The 20,678-nt window shown below is 52.0% G+C and overlaps 3 protein-coding genes across 3 annotated transcripts; 2 read left to right on the top strand and 1 right to left on the bottom strand.

Annotated features, from left to right (window-relative positions):
* Positions 1-1,897: 1,897 nt before the first annotated feature.
* SPACA6 (sperm acrosome associated 6) lies at positions 1,898-6,811 on the top strand. The gene is made up of 8 exons (XM_066202221.1): positions 1,898-2,066; positions 2,578-2,652; positions 3,001-3,069; positions 3,214-3,237; positions 3,325-3,402; positions 3,841-3,944; positions 5,297-5,450; positions 6,657-6,811. Exons 1-8 carry the CDS (start codon positions 1,898-1,900, stop codon positions 6,809-6,811), a joined length of 828 nt encoding a protein of 275 aa, XP_066058318.1.
* A 2,683-nt stretch (positions 6,812-9,494) lies between these two features.
* On the top strand, positions 9,495-11,969 carry LOC136299854 (fibrinogen-like protein 1-like protein). The gene is made up of 3 exons (XM_066201838.1): positions 9,495-9,681; positions 10,140-10,268; positions 10,843-11,969. Exons 1-3 carry the CDS (start codon positions 9,678-9,680, stop codon positions 11,469-11,471), a joined length of 762 nt encoding a protein of 253 aa, XP_066057935.1. The 5' UTR covers positions 9,495-9,677; the 3' UTR covers positions 11,472-11,969.
* A 1,908-nt stretch (positions 11,970-13,877) lies between these two features.
* LOC136300011 (fibrinogen-like protein 1-like protein) lies at positions 13,878-16,983 on the bottom strand. The gene is made up of 3 exons (XM_066202099.1): positions 16,941-16,983; positions 15,972-16,088; positions 13,878-14,602 (listed from the first exon to the last, which is right to left on the bottom strand). The coding sequence occupies exons 1-3, from the start codon at positions 16,942-16,944 to the stop codon at positions 13,962-13,964; spliced, it is 762 nt and encodes a 253-aa protein (XP_066058196.1). The 5' UTR covers positions 16,945-16,983; the 3' UTR covers positions 13,878-13,961.
* Positions 16,984-20,678: the final 3,695 nt, after the last annotated feature.

Here is a 20,678-nt window from a genome sequence, read left to right as displayed (position 1 = left end):
CTCATGGGGTGCTGCCCTGCAGCCATGGGAACCCCTGGAGCTCTTCCCCAAAGGATTATCTAAAAATCCCACACCCACCTGCCAAGAGAGGCTGCACTGGGACTGTTTGATGGAGAAGGAGTTCAAACAGTGCTCCAGGCAAACACCTGGGAGACAGAGCCAACCGCAGCTCTGGAAGTCCAAAGCAGCTGTTTCTACCCCCTCTGTGACTAGGATGCCTGGTAGAGAGCATTCCCTCTGGTCCACATCACAAACCACTGGATTAAGACCAGTTCAGAGTCCCATTTGGGGGAGTTTGGTGTTTTCCTTTGAGATTTTTGTTGGCTTGGTTGGTTTTTTTCCCCTGCTAAGCAGACTAGCTCACTGTCTAAGAGTCAAAATATTACAGGGAAATAAACACACAAGAGAGTTCTGGAGTTTGCAATTTTTCCACAGTGTTGTGGGAGCATCTATTATAAAAGACAGGTCAAGAAATTCAGATCAAATAAAAGCATGCAAGTTTCAATTCTGAACTACAGGATTTTTGAAGGGAATTCTTCCTGTACGGAAGGTGCCTCTCTAGTAAGTACAGAAGGAGAGGACACTCCTCCCCCCTTTTTAGAATAGGTCCCAACCATCCGTTTTGCCTTCCCGGCATCATAAAAAAATACCATGACATCATTTTTTTTCTCTGATAGTTAAAATCTCAGTCTGGAGTACCGAGGGGCAGTACAGACCATGCTGCCTGCTCTGCCTCAGCAGTCAGGAGTGTGTTTCTGTCTGGAGGTTAACAGCCTCACTCATCCTTTGGGCTCTGGTGCCGGTGGCTCAGGGCCATCGACCAGGGCTGGTTTTCTATCTGTTGCCTTGCTCAGCAGTGCTGCTCTGCTGCATGCTGGGGCAGCTGGGAAGGGCAGAGGCTTGAAGAAATCCCTTCCCAAGACCAGCTGAAGCTCAGGAAGTTCTTTGCTGGCGGAGGTGTTGTGGCATCTACAGGACCTGTCAAGGTCTCAAATATTTCCTGCGTTCACCTTGGTTTCTGCTCTGCAGGGGAGAGTTGGCAAACATTAGGTTTGAAGAGCCTGGGCTGTTGGACCATCTTGTCATTTTTGCCACCGTGTGCTTTGTCAGACACCTGCACGGTGACCATGGCTGCTGGTGATGGGCCTCTATCTCAGTGCTCATTAACAGGAAAGGGATGAGAGTGAACATTTGCAAGCTGGATGGAAATGGCAATTTGCATTTATTAAATGTTTTGACACATGCCAAGTCAGCTCTTACAGCATCTTCTGCCTTCAGCGATGCTGGGGTTTCATACAAATCAGCCTCATGCTTGTTTTTCACCTGCAAACACTTTCACATGTTGCTTCCTGTGTTAGGAACTCTTGTCCCTGTAAATCCAACAGCTGCTTTCTGAGTCTTTTGCTTTGTAGCTAATGACAATATTTTGTAGTTTCTTTCTCTCCCTCTCTGTTTTGGAGATCTGAATGATCTAATACCTTGCATCACACCAGGTGTGTATTTCTCTACTCAGGAATACAATATAGAGGAGAGGCAGAAGCATGTCCTTAGGACACACATACAAACACTGTGTCCTGCACAGTCCCAGACACATTTGGCAGCTGTGCTGCTGCAGCCTTGGGCTGGCTCAGTTCTCCTTGCTCAAATGTGAGGCTTACACCTTCCTTGCTGGCCTCTGCCCACACCTTTCGCTGGTGTGAGCTCAGTGTGGCCTCCCACTTTATCTGGTTCCCTGGCAACCCAGGCACTCAGGTTCTGCCTCCGAACCCCGCCTTTGTCCAGGGAACTCAGGCACCTGTGTGCTAGGTTTGGGGTCATGGGGTGGTGGTTTGTGGCCGTGATGCTGATGTTAGCCCCCTGGCACCCTAGGAACCCTGGCTTTTGGCTGTGGGTTCTGATGTCCTGCCTCCCTGGTGTGCACCCCTGCCTGCTCTGCTTCGGGCCCCCCCTTCAGCGGGCACGGCTTTGCCGTGACATTACTGGGGTCTTTGTTGATAACCCCAAACATAAACAATGCCTTGAGGCCCTTGTTGAGGCTGCTAAGCCACTTGCCTCCATCACTGTAGGTATGTCATGAGTCCCTAGGGACACCAAACCCAACAGGGATCCTGCCCTCCTTTCCACCAGGGACATCCATCCCAAAGGGGATCCCCTCCCTGAACAGCACCCCAGAGCCCTCTGGGGCTTCCCATTTCAACCAAGGCCCTCACACTGACACTGAGCAGGATCCCAGGAAGTCGGGGACCCTAGGGACCCACCCCAGACAAGCGTCCTGGGGACTCACAGCCATGCCAAGGTCTTCTCAGTCCTGATTTGGCCCCAAGGACCTTTGGGAATCCCAAATCTGCCTGGAACCCTGAGAATCACCCAACCATGACCAAGGACACATTGGGGGGACCTTGGCCCTACCTAGGACCTTAGGAATCCTCAGGGACACCTGACCTTTCCCAGTATCCCTTAAATCTTGTTCAGGACTCCAGAAACCCCCAGAAACCCCCAGATCTTACTGGAACTTCCCATCCCTGAAACTCCAGCCCTAACCCCATACTGATTCCTGTGTCCCTGTACTGGTTCCAGGGTCAGGACAGCGTGAGGAACTTCGGGAAATCGTCATGGATGCTCTGTATTCTGTAGAGGAGAAAAGTGGAAAGAGTGAGCAGAGTGGGGGGCATGAGACACAGGACATGGGACATGAGACATGGGCCAAGGGTGGGGGGGTGGGATGTGGAGGCTTTGAAGGGGGATGGGGTGGAGGTGAAATATAGGATATATGAAGGTCTGGGAGCTGTAAAGGGATATTTGGGGAATCCTGAGGATATATGGGTTTCAACATATACAGCTTCTTGGGGAGTTTGAGGGGATGTTTGGGAATATATCTGACTTCAGGAGGGATATATGGAATCAAGGTTAGTTGTATAAGGGATCTGTGTGGTCTGGAAAAGGTTTATGGGGACCAGGGGCAGGGCACATTGTCTTACCTGGACATTTGGGACACACCAGAGTCACTGAAAGAGTCTCTGCAAGAAGCTGTCAACACAATCTGGGCAAAGCTGAGCCGGCTGGAGAAAGGTTTGGGGCCACCCTGGGAACCCCTGTCCTAGAGAAACTGCCAGGGACCCCATCTGGGCTGGACAAGGCCTGAGTCCTGACAGCTCATTACAAGGATGTGGGTCCCCAGTGATGCCCAGTCTAATGCTGCTTCCTCCCCACCAGCTCCAGCCTGCATCCCACCCTGTGGTGAGTGCCTGTCCCTCTGTCTTGCCCTCCCCCTGTCTCCTAGTACATGTCCCACTTCCCTGGGACCACCAAGTCTCTCTTTCCCAGGATTCCAGCCAGCTGCCCGTGTATTCCGGTGTGCTTCCTGCAGCTTTGGGGACTGTCAGTTTGGCCTGGACTGCCCAGGTACGGGGCCATGAGGGACTGTTGTGTTAAGGGTAAGGAAATCTTCCTCCACTTCCCCCCATTTTTGGGCTACTTTTTGTACTATTTTTTTATGTTTGGTGGCACCTGAGTGACTCCCAGTCACACATCTGGTGCTGATTGAGATCAAATGGTCTAACTTTGCTTTTAAAGGTCAGGGCTAGAAGAATGCGGAATGTGTGCTCAGCAAGGGTGGTCATACATTGGGGGCGGGTAGCTTATAGTGAGCAAAGTTGATCCAAAAGACAGGATTCCACCACAAAAATCTCTGGGGACTCCCCACGTTTCCCACCCATGGTGGCCCTCTGAGCGTTCCCGCCCAGGTGCACCCCTGCCCATCCCTGCAGCCAGCACAGGAGCACCATCCCCTCGGTCAGTGCACGTGCAGATGTGAGCTCATGAGCCTGTCCATGCTCCCAGTGCAGGACCTGTGGACCTACACGGATGAAACCATTGTGCTGCGCTGCAGCGTGCCTTTCCCTGTCCCCACCGGCGTGCCCGTCACCTGGATGTTTGTCCCAAATGTGAGTTGCACGTGGTCTTGCAAGGGTGTGGGTGGATGTTCTGAGGGGGGCTGCTGTAGTTTTGGTGGCTGCTGCCACAGCAGCTGTCTGTGCTAGAAACAGCAGCTGTGTGAGCATGCTCAGGATGCTTGCTCATGTGAAGGGTGCACAGGAGTAGCAGGCAGTTGTGTGCTCGCAGATCCATGTGCACGAGTGGAACCATAAAATCACAGGGTGGTTTGGGTTGGAAAAGGCCTTAAAGCTCATGTCATTCCAATCCCCTGGGAGGTGTGCAGGGACACCTTCCACTAGCCCAGGCTGCTCCAAGCCCCAACCAACCTGGTCTTGGACACTTCCATGGATGGGGCAGACACATCTTACCTGTGCAGCCTGTGCCAGGATGTCGTGGGGAGAGTGAAGCTTCAGACAAAGTTTGTTGAAGAAGCCTTGCTGCTGAGTCTGAGGGTCAGAAAGGATTTCTTTCTGTATTTAAACTCTTTCAGAGAGATGGGTTCAGATGAAGGTAAATCCTTTCTAAGACTCAGAATTTGGCAACAGCGTAAATCTTAGGAATTATTTTGGCCCACAAGTCCTAATGATGGCAAATCAGATATATTTATAAAAATAAATTATTTAATAAACAAATGAACAGGCAAAATAGATGAAATATTTTATTCAGAATTACTTACTACACAGTATAAAATTAAAGTAACTACTAGTAGATTACAGCATAATATAGAACACAGTGCACTATATCAAGGTATTTATATTAAAGCTAGCAAAATAAATATTATTGAATAGGAGCCAAATGTAACTTACCACCAAGATGACAATAATGCACACAGATTCCTTCACTCAACCCCTGGGGGATTAACTGGGGAATAGGTGTCCCTATTCATGGGAGAAACTCCACACATTTCCAGGAAAATGCATGGAAGCTTTCTACTTGCTGTCAGTCAGAAATCCAGCTGTCTTCCATGTCTCACTTTGACAGTGAGGTGTTTATTAGCACTCGGGAGATGCTGGACCGGTGCTAACCCAGTGGTGCAAAAACAACTCATTACAGGACAGATTGTCCTGTTTGAGTTAACAAACAACTGATGAGCTCTTGTGGGGGATGAGATGCTCTGCTCCACAGGCCCTCACCACACTCACAGGGAAGAAGCTGCTCCTGCGTGTGCAGGAAGTGACTTTTGTGTACACCCTGGCTGTGGGTTTTCATGCCTGTGGGAGGGGAGGTGTGTGCACCTGCACCAGCAAGGAGTACAAGAAGCAGGAGGGGGACATTTCAAGCATGTGCAGGACACAGGTGCCTTGGTATGCAAGTGCCCAGTGCCTGGTGCTCTGGTGTGATGTGTCCCCCCGTGCCCCAGCTGCGCACACAGGACATGAGCCTGTTCAAGGAGGTGAAGGGGGACCCAGAGAAGCCCTTCAGCCTGACCATCGAGGAACCTGCCCCAGGAACCGTCGCCTGTCGCGTGGGGGAACCTTCCAAGCCCATTATCCGCAAGTTCTTCTACCTCAACGGTGAGCCTGGGCACCTCAGTGCCCTGGGGGCAGGGAGCAGCAAACCCAAAAAAACCCTCCAAAAAAATCCTCCAAAAATCCCCCCCCCAAAAAAAATCCCTCAAAGAGCCCCCCAAAACCCCCCCAACCCCCCCAAAACCTAAAAAAAACCTCAAAAAACCCCCCCAAAATCCCCCCAAAATGCCCCAAAAACTTCAAAAAATCCCCCCAAAATCCCCAAAAAACCCCCAAAACCTCCCCAAGACCTAAAAAAAAAACCTTCAAAAAATCCCCCCCAAAATCCCCCAAACCCCCCAAAATCCCCCCAAAATGCCCCAAAAACTTCAAAAAATCCCCCCAAAATCCCCCAAAAAACCTCCCAAAACCTCCCCAAGACCTAAAAAAAACCTTAAAAAAATCCCCCCAAAAGCTTCAAAAAATCCCCCCCCAAAACCCCCAAAATTTTTAAAAATCCCCCCCAAAATCACCCCAAAACCTCAAAAAGTGGAGCAGAGCTGGGACACCTGGCTCCACAGGAAGGGCATGAGCAGGGTGCCAGGACACCTGGCTTCATGGTGGACAGGTGGGTTAGAGAATGTGTTCCCTGGGGCCTGACTCCTCTGGGAGTATGTGGGGTGGAGCAGGGACCCCCAGGTGCCTGAGTCTCTGGGGACAGCCAGGTCTGTGGCTGGAGCAAGAGCTGCAGGAGTAGCTGGTCCCTGGGTGCAGGGCCCTATTGAATCTCTCAGTACCTCTGAGGGTGTCCAGCACCTCACAGAAAATGGCTTAAATCAACAGCGAGATGGCATGGCCGAGTTTGTCTTGAAAAAGCAAAAATATTTTAATAAAGGAAGAAAATAATACAAAAAACAAAACAAAGCCAAGCACAGTGTAGGGACAGGTCCCACACATCTGATACAACACCTTGAGAATGCTCTGAGAAGCCTTGTCCTCTCCCTTAAGAATTGGATGATTTAGGTGGGTTTTCATGGCAAACAGCCCAATAGAGAATAGCTGCTTATCTGAGGAACAGGTAAAGACACCTATCAGTGTTTTTATCTTGGCACTGAGCTAATTACTGACAGGAGAGGAAAGAAACTTCTAGTGTCCTTCCCTTAAAAGGTTTTGGGGTGAGTCTTAAAACCTTCCCCTACATGGAAACAACTGCTTGGGTGTGGGGGTACATTCCTACAGGGCCCCATGACCTGAGGGTCTGGGTCCCCACAGTGTCAGAGGGAAGTGTGGAGGAAGAGAAAGGACTCCAGGCTGTGTTCGGCACTGTGCTGCACTGGGTGGATGACAAGACCCCCCTGCCCCACATTCCAGCCATGGGGCTGGCTCTGGCTGTCGGCTCCATGGTATTTGTCCTGCTGCTGGTGTGAGTACTCCTGACCTGCTCAACTGTACTCTAAAAACCCCCATGATTCTGGAGGTCCTCACAGACCGGCATGGGACTCCTTATCCCCTCTGGATTCTCAGTCCCTTGGGATTCCCTGCAAGTACAAGGGCGGCCTGGTATCCAAGGGTGGGCCAAAGACTGACAGGACTCCTGAATTCACAGGACCCTCCATATCTCCTGCCTCTGGCCTATTCCAGGATCTCCCCGTTGCACCCAGTAGCACTCCAGGCTGCCTTTACTTCGCCCAGATTCCCTAATTTTCCCTGAAACCCTGCAACTTTCCCCTGTTTTCCCTAGAACCCTCGCTGTCCCTTTGGGGGCACCAGTTACAGTCAGTTACCCCAGCTTCCCCCAGGACATCACAGCTTCACCCTTAGGCCCATCAGTTGCTCTGAGGACTCAGTTGCCCCCTGAGCCCTCCAAATGCCCCATTTGTGTCCCTGTCCTCCCCACATACACCCTAATGGGAATAGGGTGTCCTTCCTGCTCCCCATTCCTCCTTCTCTCTCCCAGGGCCATCTGGCAACGCCTCTGTGTCCGTCAGACACGCCACAAAGGTGGACAGGAGGCTACCCAAGAGCCTTCCAGATCCCTGGATTCAGTGTAGGGGACTTTAGCACATGGATCCACCCCAGAGGACCAAAATTTCTGCAGTTGCTTTTCTTGTGCTGGGCGTTTGAATGGGAATAGTCTTAAAACAGAAATAAAGAGTTCTGAAAACCTGGATTATGCTTGTGATAGAAATATTGGGTTCTTGGGCTTACAGACATTAAAACCAGGTACTGGGCAGCCTTTCCTTTCCCTGGGTGGACATTCCAGCTGCAGCTGGAGCTGCAGAGCTGTCAGTGATGGTGATGGTGCAGGGTGGGGGAGAAAAGTATTAACTTGACAGACTTGCTTTAGAGCTGCCTTAAGTTGGTCAAGAATCAATGGGACTGGTTGAGAAATACAAGGGATGTGTACCTTGGCTGCCCCTGACTCCAGCAAGGGCCAACAATGGAGCAGTGTCTGGAGCAAAGCTGGCCAAAAATTATGGTATCAAAGTGGGATCTCAGGGCAAAAAGAGGAGGGAAAAGTATCTCTGCTTGCCTGAGATCAGCAGATGGACAGTGTCTCTCCTTCTGCCCTGAAAGGATGCCTCTGGTTGAACTTCACACCTCCAACTGCATTGGAGCAGACCTGGGAATAGTTATGTATACTACAACTAGCTAATAGGTCCCTGCTACTGTCCCTTCTGTCATAATACATGTTAACACTGCATAGTTAGTGCATTTATCACCAACAGTCCTGAATCTGCTTTCCTGTTCCTTCCCTAAACCACACTATTTGTGAACCTGGACTGTGCAAGTTCTTGCTCAGCTGGGCCAGACCATGCTGGTAAATTACACTATGGGGAATCTGTGATCTCACAAGTTCCCATTGAACACAGCCAGATTTATCATGCCAGGTATTGTATCAGGTCTACTTTTGTGCACTGCCCGTCCATGCCATCTTTTCTAAGTGTCTTACAACCAAACTACCTTTGCGTGTTTCCAAATTCCCTCTGTTCCCTCTGAGTGCTTCTCTGGATCCCCTCTTACTCATTCTCTTCACTTCCAGTCACTCTCAGATGTGCTCCATTCCTATCCAGCTGATTTCATATCCTCTTCATTCCCCTTGTTGTGCTCTCCTAGAACTTCTCTGTTGTTCTCCTTGCACAAACAGATCATCACCATTTTTCTCCTTGTACACTCTTGTGCCTTCCATTTCCTTCTGTGTGCACCCAGATTTCATCTGTTCCCCTCCTCGGGTACTCAGATCTCCTTTGGTCCTTTCAGCATCTCTTTAGTGCTGACTTTTCTCCCCTGGGCAAGCTCACATCCCTCTTTTTCACAACAGGTGGCCTCAGATTCCCTCTGCTGACCTCCATCGATGCTCAGGTCCCACTGTCCCTTCTGTGGGTGCTCAGTTCCTATGGGTTCCACCATGATATCCCTCACCCCCCCCACCCCGTGCACACTCAAACCCCTGTTTTTCCTCCATGCATGCCTAGATCCCCTCTGTTCATGCTCAGATCCCTGTTGCTGCCCTCCATCCACCTGTTTTCACTCCACTCCTGGGCAGACACTTGCTTTCCTCTCATCCTGCATGGCCACTCTCCCAAACCCAGTGCCCAGAGGCCACAGCTGTCTCATCTGCCTTACAGAAACCTTTCATCACACCCTTCAGCTGCCTCCTTTCAGGTTAGGACTGTGTCCCACTGGGGAGTCAAGACTTCTCCTGCTTCCCCCAGACACAGACCCCTCCACCAGGACCCTCTGCCTGTGCCATGCACCCCAGCACTCACCAGTTGCTTCAAACACTGCCCCACAACAGCTCACCTCCCTGAGGATCTTGGGGCTGCTCTGCTGCCCCACCCAAAGCCAGGCTGGACTGGAGCAGATTGAACAAGAGCCCGTTGACCTGGCAGCACCAGCTGCAGTGGTGGGAGGCAGGGACAGACCTATGTTTGCTCTCCACCTGGCTGGTGACTGTGGCATCCAAGTGTTTGCTGAGCAATGCTCTTCAAAGTTCTCAAATATGCTGTTCCCAGGGGAAATTCCATCCAAGTCACTAAGCCCTCACAGAAGAGACCATTCCAAGGATTCTTGCTGGCACGGGAATTATTTTCCTTGCAATCCAGAACCACAGGCACCTCCACCTCAGATGGTGTTTTCTGCAGGCACAAAGGAAACCAACCTGGTCTCTTCCAGCAGAAAAAGGGGGGTGGGACCCACCCAGCCCGCCCAGTGCAGAGGGCACTACAAATCCCTCTGTGCCACCAGCCACTGCAGAGCTCTGTGCTCCAGAGGGCATTTCCACAGGCAGCAATGGGTGAGTACAGGGCTGGGGAGTGGGTGCTCCTTGCCTGCAATGGGGAGAGCAAAGGCAGGGCAGCTCAGCAAGAGGGAGAGGCTCCGTGCACTGGTTCTTGCACGCGGATGGGGATCAGTGGCATTGGTGCCCTTTGGGGCACTTGACAGCTCTTTGAGCACCAGGTGCTCATCCCCTGTCTTCTGGCTCACCCCAGCCAGGCCCCTGCTCCAGGGAGCAGGAGTGAAACTGTTGGGTAGTTTGCTCTGGCCAAAACTGCCCCATGTTTAATTTGTCCACAGCAGATCACGGGGGAAAGGGCAGGTTGTCTACCCCTTTGGCAAGCTTTGCAGCTTGCAGGGAGCAGCCTGATGCTGCCCAACATACTTAGTGCCCTCCTGCACCTCACAGACTCGTTAACTGCAGTGCTGGGGAGGGATGGTTACATTTCTTCTTTTCTTCTTGTTCCTTTCTACCAGCTCAGTGTCTTCTGCTCCTTGCTTCCCTGCTCATCTTGGCTGTGCCAGGACATTCTGTGCACACACAAACCCTGAACACCTTCAAGAAATCTCCCTCCAACACCTCATCGAGTGTTCTGAAGAGAACCAGTAGGTAGCATCCTGTGGGTGTTGTCTGCCCGTGTTCAGCCAGCTCTGGGTAGGGCAGGACTGTGCACTGTCCCTAGCCCTGGCTCTGCTCCAGGATGGAGGATGGTGGATGCAGCCCAGGGCAGGCTGCAGTGCTGTGTGTGTGTGTTTGTGTGTGTGTGCACTGTGCTGGCTGGGAAGGGTGGCTCTGTGCTTGAAGGGATCATTTTTCCCCATTCCCTTAGTCACAGGCAGGGCCTAGGTCCTCTTCAGCTTCCTCCCAGCATGACCCTGCTGTAGGCACAACCCCTTTGTCAGGAGACCCAAAGGAGCCCACTGGTGCCCGTATTCAGTCTCTTGGGCTGATATCAGCATGACTCAGCCAGTCTGGGGCCTTTCAATGGGGCTGACTCCTGTTGGTCTTCCATACAGAAAAGGAACAGAGGGTTGAGGCCAACCCACTCTCACCTCCAGACCTCTCTGGGCTGGAAGAGCTCGTGATCCCCATGTGCTCTGGCCAGGTGAATCCCCCTCCTGCCCACGGTCTTGTCCTGATGCCCAGGCTTTTGTTCTATCCCCCTCTGTCCTGCCCCAGCTTGGCCCAAGGACTGTAGCGAGGTTCCAGCTGGCAGCCCCAGTGGCCCCTACATCATCCAGCCCGTGGGGCTGCACCCCATCATGGTGTCCTGCGAGATGAGTGGGGCAGACAGGGGCTGGACCGTCATCCAGAGGAACCGGCAGGACACAGACATCACCTGGGCCGAGTCCTGGAGCACCTACAAGCACGGCTTTGGGAATGTGCACACCGAGTTCTGGCTGGGCACCGAGTACATCCACCAGATCACCAGGCAGAAGATCTACCAGGTCAGGTTTGTCATCTGGGATGCTGCAAACAACATGAGGTTTGCAGACTACAACCTGTTCAGCCTGGATGATGAGTCCCAGGGCTACCGGCTGAGGCTGGGAGCGCACTCTGGGACAGCAGAGGATGCCATGGATTCAGACAATCCCAGGAAAGTGCACAACAATATGAAGTTCTCCACAAAGGACCGGGATCAGGACACCTACAGGGGGAACTGTGCCTCACGCTACGGGGGCGGGTGGTGGTACTCGGCCTGTTACTCTGTGCAGCTGAACGTCAAGGGGGGGCTGACATGGGGCAGCCTGTGCAAGGGGAACTGCAGAGCCTCGGCCATCCTGATCAAACCAATTCCATACCACTAGAGCTCCTTCCCCCTTCTGCCCACACAAGGCACATGGCCAGCCCAGTGCCCTGCTGGGGCCCGTTTGATGATGAGGGGGTGAATAGGGTTGTTCCCCTATATCAAGAACTGCTTTGTTTTCCTCCTGTCCTGAAAAGTAGCAAAGCTCCTGGCTCTGTCTCTGGTCATTCACATGTGGTGGGTTTTGGGGGGGAAATATTATTAGAATGCATGTTTATAAACACTGCAGTATCCAAGCATGTTCCTTCTGGAGAGAACTCTGTGCTCAGAAACCTAAAACCCTTTTGATCAGCATGGTCTTGTGCTCTTTTTGCTTTGTGGGTACAGATGTTTTCAGCAGAAAAACATCCATCAGTAGCAGCTAACCTAACCTAATACCTAAAAATAACCTAACACTAACCTAACCTAAGCTATACTGAGCCCAGGGCAGGCCATATCCACAACACATCCCTGCTGCAGTCTGTGTTCATACTGGAGAATAAAATCACTTTCAGACCTGCATAGCGTCCTTCATTTATTTGGGAACTCCTTGCAACTGCTGCCCATTTCCTGCCAGAAGCACACCTGAGGCTTCTGGTGCAGTAAGAAAAAGATTTCAAAGGAAAATTTTTTCATACAACTCAACTGAGGCATTAGAGACAGAACTTTCATTTAAAGAAGGCGGCTGCATTCCAAGGTGGGGACCTTCCAAATAGGGAATGTGGCATCACACAGCCAACAGCAAGCAGAGGGTGCGAGGGAAGCACCAGGTCAGTTCAACCCTGCCAGCCATCACCTGGAAAGCCGGTGTCATCCTGCCTCATTAACCTTGTGGATGCTGGGAGGGAACTGGGAGAGTGGAAGGGAACAACAGTACGAAAGTACAACAGAACAGCAAAGCCACACAGCACCATATGGTTGGTCTGTCTGGGCTGGTGTGAGCGCTGAGACAGCCTGACATGGCAGGGATCCCAGAATTTCAAGATTCTGGATCAGCTTGGGTCTGTGTGAAAGTGCTCCAGGGCGGTGATAACTGTGCACTGGACAGCTGAGCAGTGGACATGGTACCTCTGATGTGGTCTCCTGATGCTGAGCAGAGGGAGGATGTTGGTCTAGTGGTGCTGACCAGAGCAGGAGATGTCTCACTGGTGCACTCAATACTGTGTGAATATTCACACAGTATTCTGAGTTGGAAGGGACCCACAAGGACCATTGAGTGCAACTATTCTCTTTCCAACAGAGACCAGGAATGCAGCTCAGCATGACTCAGGGCTGGCTGCTGGGTGGAATGCTGTTTACCAGGAGCCCCAAGCCTTTGTCCAGCCTCTCCCCTTGTGTCAGGTTGTGCATCCAGGCTGGAGCACCAATGCCTTTTTAAACCAGCAGACATATCTCTTAGTCCAGAAGTGCTACTCTGAAGACAGCTCCAACTGGGAGGCTTTTCTCAACCAGCAGCACCCTCATATCTTCATCTTCCCCTGAAGCAGTGCTACCCACCTGCAGGTGCCTCCAAGGCTGCCAAAGAATGCTCCTTGAGAACTCGATAGCTCCTCAGGAACAATGCACTGCCACAGCTCTGCAGGTGCCCTGGGACCTTGGTCACAGACCTTGGCTCCAGGGTCCCATATTGTTCAGCATTCCAAGCCACAAACCTTCCCTGAGCTCAGCTTTCCTTCCACAGAGTGAGGGGAGGAGCTGTGGGTTCTTTCAAGCCCCAAGTTCAAACTTCCCTGCATCACAAGGGGACACACAGACACATTCCCTGTCTGCAGCAGGGAATGATGGCACTGAGTTACCCACACCACTCACACCCTCAGGGAGCCCACTGCCCTCTCCACACTCCAGGTTGTGGTGGTTTCTTCTCTTTCCCAACACAGAGCAACCACCCAGCCATGAACAGGGGCAAACTATGAGTGAGGGTTTTGTATGATCAGGGCTTTGCTGGCCCTGTTGGCTTATTGCACCCTTACAGCCACAGTCCAGTGTGCAGTGGCTGGAACAAGCCATTGAAAGGAATACTGTCTAACACACTTTCCCCTAAGTCTGTCACCCTTAAGACTGGACAGAGTGATCCCCCCACACCTGTGTGCAGGTAGACATGAGGCAGCACAGTCTGGCTCCAGGGTTTATTGCAGCTGATTCCTCCCACCGTGGGTAGCAGAGCTGTGGGGTGTGCGGGGCCCAGGGAGGGAGCAGGGCCTGGGCAAAGCAGGGTTCACCGACTGCAGGGCAAGGGAACTGGCACCATGTCCCCCTCCCCAGGATGGGAGCGGGTGCACCCACCCCAAACCAATGCCTGTGCCCCAGTGCCAGCCAGCATCCTGGCACTGGACAAAGCTGCCCGTGTGCCCAGCACTCCGGGCGATGGCTCCTGAGCCCCAGAGCTGCTGTGTTTTGGCTGGTGAGGGAACAGGAGCAGTGGACAAGAGCAGGATGTGCACTGGGACTGGCATGGGAATGGGGCACTGAGCTGGGGATGGTGGCACCCCCCCACTCCCGGGGCTGGGCACGCTCAACACACATCTGTGGGTTTGACCAGGATGAGGGAGGACGCGCAGTCACCGTTATCACAGAATCCAGGCCAGACAATGTAGTTTTTGGCGTTGAGCAGGACGTTCTGGCACCTGTTGTACCACCACCCCCCGTAGCTCTTGGCGCAGTTCCCGCTGTACTGGTCCTGGTCCCTGTCCACCGTGCTGAACTTCATGTTGTCGTGAATGCCCCCCTTCTTGGGGTGGTAGAGGGTCAGGTAGTCATCCCCATCCCCAGAGTGCCGGCCCAGCCTCAGCGGGTACCCGCTGGCCTCGCTCTCCACCCTGAAGATGTCATACTCAGCGTAGTGGGTGACGTTGGCCTTGTCCCGCACCACGAAGCGCACCTTGTACGTGCCCTGCTGCGTCAGCAGGTGCAGGTACTCGGTGCCCAGCCAGTAGTCGCTGTGCACGTTCCCGAAGCCGTACTTGTAGGTGGTCCAGGATTGCTTCCACGTCAGCTCGGTGTTGTGGGAGTTCCTCTGGACCACAGTCCAGCCCTTGCCCTCGGTGTCCATGTCGCACCAGACGACGCGCGGCGGGGACCGCGCCGGCTGGATCACGTACACGCCGCTGGGGCTGTTCTTGCGCAGGCGGCTGCAGTCGGGTGGGAACCCTGTGGCTGCAGCAGGGGGGAGAGAGAAGGTCCATGAGTCTGTCAGGACAGCAAGGAGCTTCTGAAGGTCGGTGAGGGCTCAGGACAAAAAGGAGTAGTTCTGTCTGTGGCTTTTCCACTGGCTCATCCTCAGGGAAGCTGAAGGTGTCTGAGCCTGTGGCCTCTGTAAGAACTCTGGAACCTATTTCTCGTGATTTGCTGTTTCATTTGGAGCCTTCTAATGCATATTGATAAACATAGTGTGGGCCTGATATTTCTGGGTTTGAGAGATTTTAGCCTGCTGACTTTTTCCCAAGGAAAAATTTCTCAAGAAAATCTCTTCTCAAAACAATCTTGGCAAACAACTCTCCTTTCTCAAAACAATCCTTCTCCAGGTGGTGTTTTGCTGTTTCTCTAGTTTAACCTGTGGCATTAGAGAGGTGTCGTCCCTATTCACCAATCATGTTAAGTGTGTGTGGGAACACCTTATAAAAGGTAGTAAGAATTAGACAATAAAGCCTTTTTCCTATGCTCTTTGCCTTCTGAAATATTTGGAGTCTCTCATCTTTCCTTCCTGTCCTACAATGGCAAGCATAAAAGGGTGAAAAAACCTCCAGGATTGAAAATTATTTCCTCCAAGTATGTCTGGCCCATACACCCTTGATATATTGAGCTGCAGATCTTACAAGGACCAGAAGTATCCAAAATGCACCACTGGATGAGGATATGTAGTGAAAATTTATGTTTTCCCTGGGGCTCATGGCATTGGATAAGAAGGCTGAGTTCGGCCTTGGTCTTACGTTCAACCTGATATGTTCAACCGTTCCTTTAGAAAGCAGGAAGGGGAAGACACAGACTTATTTCCTCCCCCACCTCCTCCAGATGACGTGAGGTCTCTTCCCCCAGCTTGTTATAATTTATCTGATCTCTCATGACTTACTAGCCAAACTAATTTGCCGTCTAATTTGTTTTCCTTGGTTTGTGTCTGATGGGAGACAATTTGCTGTGGGTAATTCCAATTCAACCCATGAAACTCTGGGGTCTTGCAATCCTTAAAGGGAGGAAGGGGATGTTCCTAATCCACTAGAGCTAAACAAAAAGCCAGATAGCTAGGGGGATCTCTCCTAAAACTGAGCCTTACAAACATGGCACAGCAATCCTTCCAAGCTGGGATGTTTTGGCAAACACCTGTTGGTTTCAGCACAGACCCACCAAGGGGGTGATTTGGCAGGAGTCAGGCTGTGAAAGCCGTGGCCCAGGGGTTGTGTGCCTGAGGATTTCCCATGCTGTGCATGCCTTGGGGTGTTTGCTCACCTTCCCCAGCCCAGAGCAGACCTGAGTGTGCTGCTCTGCCCCTCGGTGCCCAGGCAGTGCCCCCCTCCCACCCTCTACTCACCACTCCTGGAGCTGGCAGTGGGTGCAGGGCCAGCACTGGCACAGAGGAGAAGCATTGCCACCACGATGGGCAGGAGGACAAGGTCCCGCTGGAGCCAGGGTGTCCCAGCCTGGAGCCCTGGGGAGGAAAATGCCCATCACCATGGGTCCTCCTGCACTGCTCCCAAGCAGACTGGAGGAGATTTCCTGGCCCACACAGGGATACAAACCCACACCCTGTGTGCTGACCAACAGCCCCCCCCCTACACCCTGTGCTCACTCAGCTCCTGGGGGAGATGCCACCATGCCTGGGGCAGGATCCCTGAGCAACCACACGTGCCACATGCATTGGTCATGGAGGGAAAGGACCAGGATGAAGCTTGGGTCTCCACATTAACCTCCCTTGACAGGATGTTGGAAGTCCTTGTCCAGTCAAGTCTTGAGTACCCCTAAGAAGATAAATCCCACAGCCTCTCTCTGGGCACCTGTCCCAGTGATTGATCAAGCTCATGTTAAAGCTTGAATTTCCACATTCCAACTTAGATGCATTGCTCCTCATCCCACCACCATGGACCTCCTTGAAAAATCTGATCCCACGCTCTCTGTGTCCTGCCATGAGATGGTTGCTGTCAGCAGTGGGACCCCTCCTGTGCCTGCTCTTCTCTAGGTGGAGCAAGCCCAGTTTTCTCCTGTGGGAAATGGATTTGTAGAGAATTCTAAAAGCCTGGCAGAAGGCTCACATAGTCCTGTGCATCTATATGCAATCTCTGAGATAAAGTATGGACAGGTAGCCTGGGGCAGGCACAGGCTGGCACCAAGCGTGTGTGTCCTTCAGTGCTGGTGCTTTGCTCTGGCACCCCTCCTGCTCCCAGGGAAATTCACAGCTGCTGTCCTGCTCATCATTCTCTGTGCCTTGGCATACTCACCCCGTGAGGTCTCCTTTGAGCCCAGCCCCACGCTGCAGTGAGGTGCAGCTGAGCAGGAAACTCACCCATCGTGCCAGCACAGCTGCGCAGAGAGCAGGAACCCAGCAGTGCACCCTCCCATGCTGAGCTGCCCACGCTGCCTTTATAGGCCCTGCACACACCCACGTGTGCTTACACTCATCATTTGTACAGGCACAAGGAGGCACTTGCAGAGCGTGACTCGAGCAGTTTCCAGATCCCATGACAGCACAGCCGAGGAGAGGGACACATGTCCTTCCAGCCAGAGAGGTACATGCTGAGGAATTTCAGTCATTGACTGTCCCTACATAAACACTACATGTGAATTGCACACTTGGAGCAAAATCTGGAGAGCTGTGGTTGAAATGGAGTGGAGAGACCCAGCTTTTTAAGGATACACAGAAACTAAGCAAAGGAGGAGAGGTCTATGTGACCAGTCCCAAGCATGACCTCGGAAAGTTGAGGACAGCTCCTCAAGAGAAGTGCCTGCTCACTAACTCTCCACTGGCAGGTTTTAGGATCACTCATTGGGCTGGAGCCAGGGTCCCCTGGCACCCCAGTCTGCGTGCTCTGAGCAGGGGCTCCAGTTAACAAACAGGTCTCTATGGGTCCCTTTGCCATTCTCCTTCCCAATCCCCATCCTTGGCCTGGGGAGTCCCTACAGATCCACCTTCAGTTCCAGAAATATTGACCAGGACTTTGTCTGTCTTCTGGATCAAAACGCTCTCTGGACAAATGCCCTGGGAGGGCTGTTCTTCCTGCCAGAGGGTCTAGGAAGCTCCATAACCTTTTCAAATCAAATTTAAGAAGATAAAGATGTGGCCCTTCTACCTTCTTCTTCTGTGTTGGTTTCTGATCAGACTTTTATTCCATGGCACAGCTCCGCACCTGCTGTTCACAGCCATCCAAGGTCAAGCTGAGGTTCCCACCAAACTTTCCATAGTGTGGAAATCAAGCAGTGCCACTTGCAGGCCTTGATAGACAGTGGCATCCAGACCTCACCAAAATAATGGATCCCTGGTAAGGGATTCCTGGATTGACAGGATGAGAGAAAATAGCCTCAAGTTGCACCAGGGGAGTTTTAGATTAGATATCAGAAAAAATTTCTTCATGGAAAAGGTTGTCAAGTACTGGAACAGGCTGCCCAGGGCAGTGGTAGAGTCACCGTCCCTGGAAACATTCAGAAAACGTGAATGTGACACTTGAGGACATGGTTTGTTGGTGAACACAGTGATGCTGGGTAGAGAGTTGGACTTACTGATCAGAGAGGTCTTTTCCAACATTAACAATTCCATGATTCTGTGATCAAGTTCCATCTGAACCCTTCAGTGTTGCCTCTGCTAGCTTGGTGAGAGGTGGGGAGCCAGGGGTGAGCTGAGGAGGGGATGTCTGTCCTGCCAGGTCCAAGCACAGTGGAAAGGGCTGAGCGTGGGCTCCCTGTGAGGCCAACAGTCAGCTGGATCCAGGATCCTTGGTGAAGGGACACAGGGCAGAGGGCAGGGCTGGAAATGTGCTACAGCAGGGATGGGAGCAGTCCATCCAGGAAATAAACCATCCACTGAGTAAGTCTGAGATCCATCCAGAAAAAGTGGCCAGAGAGGGAACTGGAGTCCCCCACTGTGCCCCCAGCGTGGCTCAGATGAGGACTGGAGTTCTAGGGCTGAGTTTAAACTGACCTCACAGGCCCAGGGGAAAGTGCTGGGGGGGACAAGGCCCAAAACAGCTGTTAACCCTGAAAGGGCAAACCCCCCCAGCTGGGCTGGCTGTGTGGGGCCCAGAACTAAGATGTGAGGGCTGGGGATGGGGAGTCTGCAGAGAATTGGAGACACGGTATCCAAGATCAGGAGTACCTCTGGGTGCCTCTAGTTTGGCCTCAGCACCAAAACAGTGAAAACTTGAATGGACTTTAGGGTCACAATGGGGCCAGCTGTGAATGTCAAGGAATGGAGGTCCCACAACTTCTTTTTCTTTTTTTTTTTTTTTTTTTTTTCATCTTTGAACACACTCAGGCTGTTGTGGCTTTTTTTTTTTTTTTTTTTTTTTTTAAAATCTGGTTTCCCTACCTTCCCCTTGTGTCTGTTGGCTCCCCTATGCACCTCCAAGGAGAGCCACAGAATCACGGAGTGATGGAACAATTTAGGTTGGGAGGGACTTCTGGAGGCCATTTGATCCAAACCCTGCTCAAGCAAGTCTTTGTCCAGTCAAGTCTTGAACACCCCTAAGAAGATAAATTCCACAGCCTCTCTCTGGGCACCTGTCCCAGTGATTGATCAAGCTCATGTTAAAGCAAAGCTCTATTTCTAACTTGAATTTCCACATTCCAACTTAGATCCATTGCTTCTCATCCCACCACCATGGACCTCCTTGAAAAATCTGGCCCCACGCTCTCTGTGTCCTGCCATGAGATGGTTGCTGTCAGCAGTGGGACCCCTCCTGTGCCTGCTCTTCTCTAGGTGGAGCAAGCCCAGTTGTCTCCTGTGGGAAATGGATTTGTAGAGAATTCTCAAAGCCTGACAGAAGGCTCACATAGTCCTGTACAGTCTCTGAGAAAAAGCATGCTGACTTAGAAAGGCCAGGGAATAGGACAGACATTGTTGAGAAAGAAGTGGAACTAGAAACAAGTTTCAAATTATCACCTTGCAAATAGAGTAGATATTTTGGAGAAATGGAACTATGGAAAATGTATCCTAGTAGGACCCATGTGAGGTATTTTTAGATGACAGGCTTAGAAGCATTTGTAGCATTGTGTGGCAAAAGCTGATAGGCCGAGGAATGCTTATAATGTGTTGTAATTAGGAAATAGTTGGCTTCTGATTGTGATGGTGTGAATTGTAACATCTGTACTGTCTCACCTTTCTCATGAGACTGAAAATGGAATAAAATCTTTTAAAACCCCTTTCAGGAGCCCCATCTCTGGGTCAGAAAAAGGGTTTTTTCCCAACACTCTCCAGTTCTCCTGGCATGTCTGAGCTCCAGGACTCCAACCAGCCTGGGGGCCTCCAGTGGCCTCCAGACTTGCTCCTGTCTGTTTCTTGCAATGAGGGGTCCAAAGCAAGACACAGTGCCCTGGGGAGCCTGACTCCACCTGCTGCTCACCCTTCCAGGAGATATCTCTAGGCAGCCACACGATCCCATCCCAGCCTTCTCTTCTCCAGGCTGGGCAAACTCATCTTTCTCGGCATCCCCACATATGCCATGGACTCCTGCTTCAACTGTCCCGGTGCTCTCAGCTGGATCCTTCTGGAGCTGAAGTTGCTGCCCTGCACAGGGGACCCCCACACAGCCCTCCAGCCCTCATCTCACCTGCGGAAGTGGATAATCCCTCTCCTCACCCTCCTGGCTGCATTTTTCCAGATGCAGCCTGGAATGCAGCAGCAAACAGAACTGTGGCTCTTGCACTATGGAGCATTGATCACGGCCAGGTTGCACAGGGCTTGGAGCAAGTGGAAGGTGTCCCTGCCCGTGGCAAGGGGATGGAACAAGATGAGCTTAGAAGAAACCTTCCAACACAAACCTTTCCAGGATTCTGTGTTTCTGTGAAATACACTGAACAGGGGCTGGGGGTTTGGAGAAATCCTTTCTGTGACCTTTCCCCTGCCTGCTTTGCTCATCCCAATCTTCACACGGGCCACAGGCTCCTGTGAAAGCTGGCTGGAAGCTGCTGGAGAAGCCCTCCTGAGGGCCACTGCCTGTCCTTGCACAGGCACAGCAGTGTCCATGACCAGCTGACCACACTGCAAGGACACAGTCTGTGACAAAAGGCCCTGCCTGCCCAGCCCAGGGTG

This window comes from Chamaea fasciata, unplaced genomic scaffold (assembly GCF_029207755.1).
Source record: "Chamaea fasciata isolate MVZ Bird 193981 ecotype frontalis unplaced genomic scaffold, bChaFas1.0.hap1 SCAF_21, whole genome shotgun sequence".
NCBI classification, from domain to species: domain Eukaryota; kingdom Metazoa; phylum Chordata; class Aves; order Passeriformes; family Sylviidae; genus Chamaea; species Chamaea fasciata.
The sequence above is the reverse complement of the archived record's forward strand: the minus strand, read 5'-3'. Positions and strand labels throughout refer to the sequence as shown.

What these genes read in the sequence shown, in the direction of transcription:
- SPACA6 (XM_066202221.1), top strand. Translation starts at nt 1,898, where the DNA reads ATGTCCTGCCTCCCTGGTGTGCACCCCTGCCTGCTCTGCTTCGGGCCC. An exon ending in GTTTGGCCTGGACTGCCCAG is followed by an intron (nt 3,403 to 3,840) that starts GTACGGGGCCAT and finishes CCATGCTCCCAG; the next exon opens with TGCAGGACCTGTGGACCTAC. An exon ending in CCTGGATGTTTGTCCCAAAT is followed by an intron (nt 3,945 to 5,296) that starts GTGAGTTGCACG and finishes CCCGTGCCCCAG; the next exon opens with CTGCGCACACAGGACATGAG.
- LOC136299854 (XM_066201838.1), top strand. An exon ending in GAGTGTTCTGAAGAGAACCA is followed by an intron (nt 10,269 to 10,842) that starts GTAGGTAGCATC and finishes GTCCTGCCCCAG; the next exon opens with CTTGGCCCAAGGACTGTAGC.
- LOC136300011 (XM_066202099.1), bottom strand. An exon ending in CACTGCCAGCTCCAGGAGTG is followed by an intron (nt 14,603 to 15,971) that starts GTGAGTAGAGGG and finishes CCCCTGCTGCAG; the next exon opens with CCACAGGGTTCCCACCCGAC.